Raw genomic sequence first — 6,682 nt, 5'->3', positions numbered from 1 at the left:
TTTTAAGGCTAACAACAAATAGAAATACATACATTCTCATTTTTCCAAAACACTTCCTAAAGGTTCCTTTGATTTCATCATCATCCCCTTTGGCTAAAACAACAAAATACATGTAGTAAAATATTATAACAACTCCATGAACACAAGTTGTTCATGGTTTCAACAAAATATTTTCATAAGTTCAAGAACATCCTCATTTTCGGTTTTGAGGAGAAAGTGAGTTAGAAAGTGTTTTAGAAAATTTCAACGGTTGAATATGTTCTGGACATGCTCATGAACAACATACTTAAATCTCATCAACATCCATTGGTTGAATGTTGAGAAATCAAGGATTAAAGATGGAAGAAGAAAGGAGAAATGAGAGGAAAAGAGGATTTACCTTCTCTTGAAATTTTGAAAATGAAAGAGTGTGGGAGTGAAGTGTGAAGTGTGAGGGTTTAAGAAGAGAAGGAAATCATATTTCCCTCTAGGCAATCATGAAAAATCTCCTAGGGTGGTTAATGATGAGCTCATGAGATATTTGTGAAAGTGATGTGAGGTTTGCTTTATGGAAAGGCAAATTTCGCATCCCAACGCGAAATGACCGCTTCGCGGATATGTGCGATAAATATGCCCGAGTATCATCGGCCAATACTCGATTGGGTATTATAAATCGTCCGATCTTAATATCTGATTAGAATTTCGGATTTCGGCATTCCGAGTGAAAAATATTTAGAAAATAGGTATGGGTGTACTCAGGGTCTATTCTGACTCGAAATGAAATTACGAAGCCAACGGTGCAATCGGAATTCGATTCCGAGTTACAGAACTCAAAAACCACTTTTTGAGCTGTACCGGGTGAGATTCGATTGAGCCGTACCGGGTGAGATTCGGCCCTGACAGTTGTCCGAAACCGACTGTCTCCGAAAATCATGAAAATTTACCAAAAAATTGGAAATAGAATTACAAGACTAAAACTCAACTAGAGTTTCGTCTAATTCTTTACCGAAAATTCCCAGAAATTCATTTTCGAAAATTATAATTAATAACAATATTAATAAAATCTTATAATTCAAAATCGTAAAATTCGTAGTGTTACAGATAGTCTATTATATCTTATTGTAATCTAGAGTTTGGTAAGGCAATAAGATGCACCAAAGTTATCATATTAATTTCTCTTATTCACTTAATGTATTTTTTTTATTTATACTAGCGTGTTGACATGCACTATCGTGCCTGTCAACCCGCTTTCCTATCATTTTTAATGTATAGTTTGTATTTTCTAAATTCAAATATAATATTTTTGCGCTAAATTTGCGGTTGAATTTATTCAATTGGTCTAATATTCAATTTTTTAAATACACTTTTAAAATAAGAAGATAATAAGGATAAAATAAGAAAATAATATTATATGGTTTTTTGGTAGAAATAAAAAGATATTGAGGGCAAAATAGAAAAACACAAATTACACCATGATGGGTAGTTATTTTGTGTTTTCCCTTTATTAATAGTATAGATATCATGTGGAGCTAAATTAGAAATGAGCAAAATATGATAGTGCAATTTGGAGAAGCACAACCTCATCTTATCATATTATATGTCATATCATGTTCTTTTCCTATTGTTGAAGTATGATTCTCAAACAAAAGAAAAAGCTCGTACCTCTAGCCCAAACAAGCAAGATAATCCTGAACCAATAACTAGCTGTTATTCTGTTTTAACTTTCTTTCCTCTTTTAGTAGGTTTCTTAGTAGTTGTTAGTTAATCTGTTTTTCTGTTTTTCCATTTATAGTTAGTTTGTTTTATTTCCCTATATATAACTTGTTGTATTCATTCATAAGCTTCATCTTGAAGCATATAATCATTCAATAAAGTAGCTGGAGTATCATTCATTCATTCCTTCTTCTAAAGCACGTTTTCTTCTTCTTCCAAGTGTTGCCTTTTTTTTTTTGCTTTATTAAAACCATGGAAAGTTGCAGTTTCAACATGGTATTGATGACACCATAGAAAGACACAAAGCAAGATTAGTTGCTAAAGGTTTTAGCCAAATAGAAGGAGTTGATTACCTAGACACATTTAGCCCTGTCATTAAGATGACCACCATTAGAGTTTTAATTCCCTAACAGCTACCTATAATTGGCATATGCATCAATTAGATGTTAATACTGTCTTTCTCCATGGTGATCTTAAAGAGGTTGTTTACATGAAAATTCCCCCTGGATTACAGGTTAGGAACCCCTCCTCTGTATGCAAATTACAGAAATCATCGTATGGCCTCAAACAATCTAGTAGGCAGTGGTATGAGAAGCTAACTAAGGTTCTCACTACATCAGGATACCAGAAATCAAATGCTGACCATTCCCTATTTACTAAACATCAAAGTTCTGGTTTCACTAGCATTCTAGTTTATGTAGATGATTTGGTTCTAATAGGGAATGACTTAAGTGAAATTCAAACTACCAAGAAAATCCTTCATGACAGATTTAGCATCAAAGACTTAGGCATCCTAAAATTTTTCTTAGCCATTGAAATAGCTAGATCTAGCCATGGCATAGCCCTTTACCAAAGAAAGTATGTTCTTGATCTCTTAACTGAAACTGGAATGCTTGGATGCAAACCATGTTCCACTCCTATGGAGTATAATAACAAACTTCATAGTTCTTCTGGTTCCACTTTACCTGATGCCACCTCTTAGACAATTAATTGGCAAACTTCTATACCTTACTAATACCAGGCCTGATTTATGTTATGCCGCTGGCCACTTAAGTCAGCTCCTCTCTGCTCCTATTGACCAACACAAACAAGCTGCCTATAGGATTCTTCGTTATCTTAAAACTAATCATGGTTTAGGTGTTCTCTTCAACAACAACAATAACACTAGCCTTAAAGGCTACTCTGGTTCAGATTGGGGTGCTTATTTAGACACTAGGAAATCTGTGACTGGTTGGTGTTTCTTTTTGGGAACATCCCTTGTCTCTTAGAAAAGCAAGAAACAAAACACGGTGTCTAAATCCTCTGCCGAAGCAGAATATAGAGCATTAGCCATGGCTTCTTGTGAAGCTCAGTGGCTGATCTCTTTGCTTAATGATTTAAATATCTCTAACTCTTCTGCTGTGCCTATTTTTTGTGATAACAGATCCGCTTTATACATTGCCACAAATCTCGTTTTTCACGAACGAACGAAACATATTGAAATTTATTGTTACATTGTGAGGGAAAGAGTTCAGAACAACATGATACACTTGCTGTCCATATCTTCATCTCAACAACTGGCAGACATTTTCATAAAAGCTCTGCCTCCAGCTTCGTTCAACTCATTAATCAACAAGCTTGGCATGCTTAATTTCCACATGTCAGATTGTGGGGGCTGTTGAAGTATGATTCTCAAACAAAAGAAAAAGCCCATACCTCTAGCCCAAACAAGCAAGATAATCCTGAACCCAATAACTAGCCGTTTTTCTATTTTACCTTTCTTTCCTCTTTTAGTAGGTTTCTTAGTAGTTGTTAGTTAATCTGTTTTTCCATTTATAGTTAGTTTGTTTTATTTCCCCTATATAACTTGTTGTATTCATTCATAAGCTTCATCTTGAAGCATATAATCATTCAATAAAGTAGCTGGAGTTTCATTCATTCATTCCTTCTTCTAAAGCACGTTTTCTTCTTCTTCCAAGTGTTGCCTTTTTTTTTTTTGCTTTATTAAAACGATGAAAAGTTGTAATTTCAACACCTATATTAATATCAAAGGATCCTTAATGATAAAGAATATTTGTAGGAAGATTGATGGGAAGGATATAAATTTACTCTTTATAATCATTGATTATGATAAATTTTAATTACAAATTAATTTCTAAGTAATTATAATAATTATACATTTTTATTTAAACCTAAAGTACCTATAAATTTATATATTCATCTAAGAGTTTATCGGCAAGATCATTTTTTAGACAATAAATAAGTGAAAGTGGGCAGTTAAAACTAATCTCCAACCCACCAACCAACCTTAGAAATCTGTACATAAATTAAATTTCTATACTTAACGAACACTTCAGACAAACACACAACGCTCTTGCTTTAATTTCCCACTTTATTGTGCAAAGAAGAAGTAGGTGCAAGCTTTATTGGGAGAGGAGAAATTCCTACCTACTAGTGGAAGATAGGCACAAAATAGATTCCTTTTTGTTTCCTTGGATTTTCTTTCCTTTTATTATTACTAACAATAGCCCAAAAATACATAACATAGTTCAAATAAAACACCAAAATCACAGTGTAGTGAACTGAAACAAGATATAACCAAAAGTACATGAAAGTTGAGCATCATGGCAATTAAGCATCTCCCCATAAAACCATGCATCCTAGGGGAAAAGAAACTGTTATGTCTGACAGCAAATGTTATCCCCAATTAACAAAGGATCAATTTGATCATGTAATTTTGATGATGACATAGCAGCTAAAAATATGTAGAAACTTGTGAAAAGTGGGTAGAAGCATAAGAGAAATCATATTGAATCCACAAGATTCGGCTCAATTACACCCACATCTAATATCTTATTTTCGAAATTATACAAACCTCAGTAGAGATTTATATATTATCATTATACTCACCTCCTCTAAAAGTTGATATTGAAATTACAATCAGAAGAGGTGAATGTAACTATGAAAACAAGATAGTTGCTGGACGATGAGTGGTAATCTCTCTCCTAATGCAACTCATGAAATTCCATTTTTCTCATCTACCCCAAAAGCTATGGTATGGTGACTCAATAGCCATTCTCTTTTGCAAGTTGAGTTCCTTATAGAACCTCTTAATGAATTCCTCAGCAGCCAAGTCCACTTGGCTATCCCCATCATCCTTCAATGGGAAAGGTGAATCAGTAACTCTTAATTGTTTCCCAATAGGACTCTTCCCAAACCCAGGCAAATTCACCATAGGAGAAGCCTCAACTTTCTCCTTGTTCAACATTTCTAGCACCTTTTGAACAGCACTCAAGGTGGAAACATCATCGTATTGGCATGGCTTAGATAACCTGTTAGAGTAGTGGTGCTTGCGTTTGATGGTGTGAAAAGGGATGGTAGGGCTATTGCTGCAGCTGAATTCATACTCTCTGGGAGAGATGAAGGAGAGGTTTGTGTCATGGTGGCGGCAGGCGAAGGCGGCGGCGAAGTGGTGGTGGTGGAGCATGAGGTTGTTAACTAAGGCCTTGCCGGCTAGTTTGCCACGTTTGAGTAACAAATTAAAGTCTACTAATATTTTGCTCTTGGCTATGCCTTTTCTAAACATGAAGAATAATACACGTACTATGTTCCATAACTTCTTTGCTACTACCGGTTGGCTAGGCTCAATTTCCATTTTTTGTTAGTGTGATGATTATGATGAGTATATATATATATATATATATATATTTTTCTATATAGAGAGAATAAGGGAGATAGGGGAAGAGAAAGAAAGTGAGTGAGAGACGGTAATTGATTGGAATGTGTTTTTGTATGCAATGGGAGAGTGGGGGTTAGGTGCTATTTAAAGGGGTACAATCAATGGCACTATATATGTTTTGAAAACATGATTAAGGTTTGGGGTAATAAAGCAATTATTAAGATTTCCCCAAGGATAATAGCGACTGCCACTTGGGAAAATATTCACTGTATTTAAGTATCTAAATCTTTTCATAATTATTATATACATAAATTATTTTTAGAGTGAATTACACTGACACCCCTGTGTTTTAGTGAAATTACACAAACCACCTAAACTTTTTTAAAACTTACACAAGCCACCCCTATTTATACATATATATTACACTAACTACCCTCGTAAGAGATATAAGTGTAATTTATTAAACAAAAATAGTGACAGGTGTAATTAAGTCAAACAAAATATGTTATATTGTGGAGACAAGTCCAAAAAGTATAAACTTGATGTATATTCATTGTTTTTTATTTGTTACAAACTACACCAATAAGTCTAAGGAGGTGTTTAAATTACTCTCGTATTATATTGTAACTAACCAAAATAAAGAATAAACATCGACTTTTATACTATTTGGACTTGTCTTCACAATATATCATATTTTGTTTGACTTAATTACACTCGTCACCATTTTTTTAAGAAATTACACTTATCTATCTTACAGTGGTAGTCAGTGTAACACACACACACACATATATATATATATAGGGGGTTTGTGTAGGTTTTAAAAAAGTTTGGGTGGTTTGTGTAATTTCACTAAAACTCAGGGGATGTCAGTGTAATTTACTCTTATTTTTTAATAACAAATTCAACAAGAATGTATTTTAACCAGGGTTGTTGCAAAATGTGAAATGTTCAATTCCTGTTAACGAAGTTGCAACCATATATATTAAAATAGATTAGTTCCCTACCAAAATATGAAATGACATTTTTGGTAGTATAAAAAATAAGTGTTTTTTATTCTTGCTAACCAAACATTTTTTAGTAAGTAGAAAGCTATAAGTAATATTAATATATTATTAGTGTAAAAATATATACATAATCAATATATCATTATCATTCATTTAAATTTTTTGAATAAATTATGATTATAAAATATAAGTAATGAATGATATAGTAATAATGTATAAAACATACATTATGAGTGCAAATTATATATATATATATGCATTTATAATTTTATATAGATAGAATCGGAAAACACATATTATTTAATTTCTATTTTAAGGATTGTTGATT

General features: G+C 33.0%; 1 protein-coding gene across 1 annotated transcript; it reads right to left on the bottom strand.

Annotated features, from left to right (window-relative positions):
- On the bottom strand, positions 4,134 to 5,422 carry LOC109349822. Its single transcript, XM_019590817.1, has one exon. The coding sequence runs from the start codon at positions 5,324 to 5,326 to the stop codon at positions 4,706 to 4,708; it is 621 nt and encodes a 206-aa protein (XP_019446362.1). The 5' UTR covers positions 5,327 to 5,422; the 3' UTR covers positions 4,134 to 4,705.

Source organism: Lupinus angustifolius, chromosome LG06 (assembly GCF_001865875.1).
Source record: "Lupinus angustifolius cultivar Tanjil chromosome LG06, LupAngTanjil_v1.0, whole genome shotgun sequence".
Classification (NCBI taxonomy): Eukaryota; Viridiplantae; Streptophyta; class Magnoliopsida; order Fabales; family Fabaceae; genus Lupinus; species Lupinus angustifolius.
This window is presented reverse-complemented; position numbering and strand designations above follow the sequence as displayed.

Excerpts from the sequence above, each read along its gene's own strand:
- LOC109349822 (XM_019590817.1), bottom strand. The coding sequence starts at position 5,326 with ATGGAAATTGAGCCTAGCCAACCGGTAGTAGCAAAGAAGTTATGGAAC.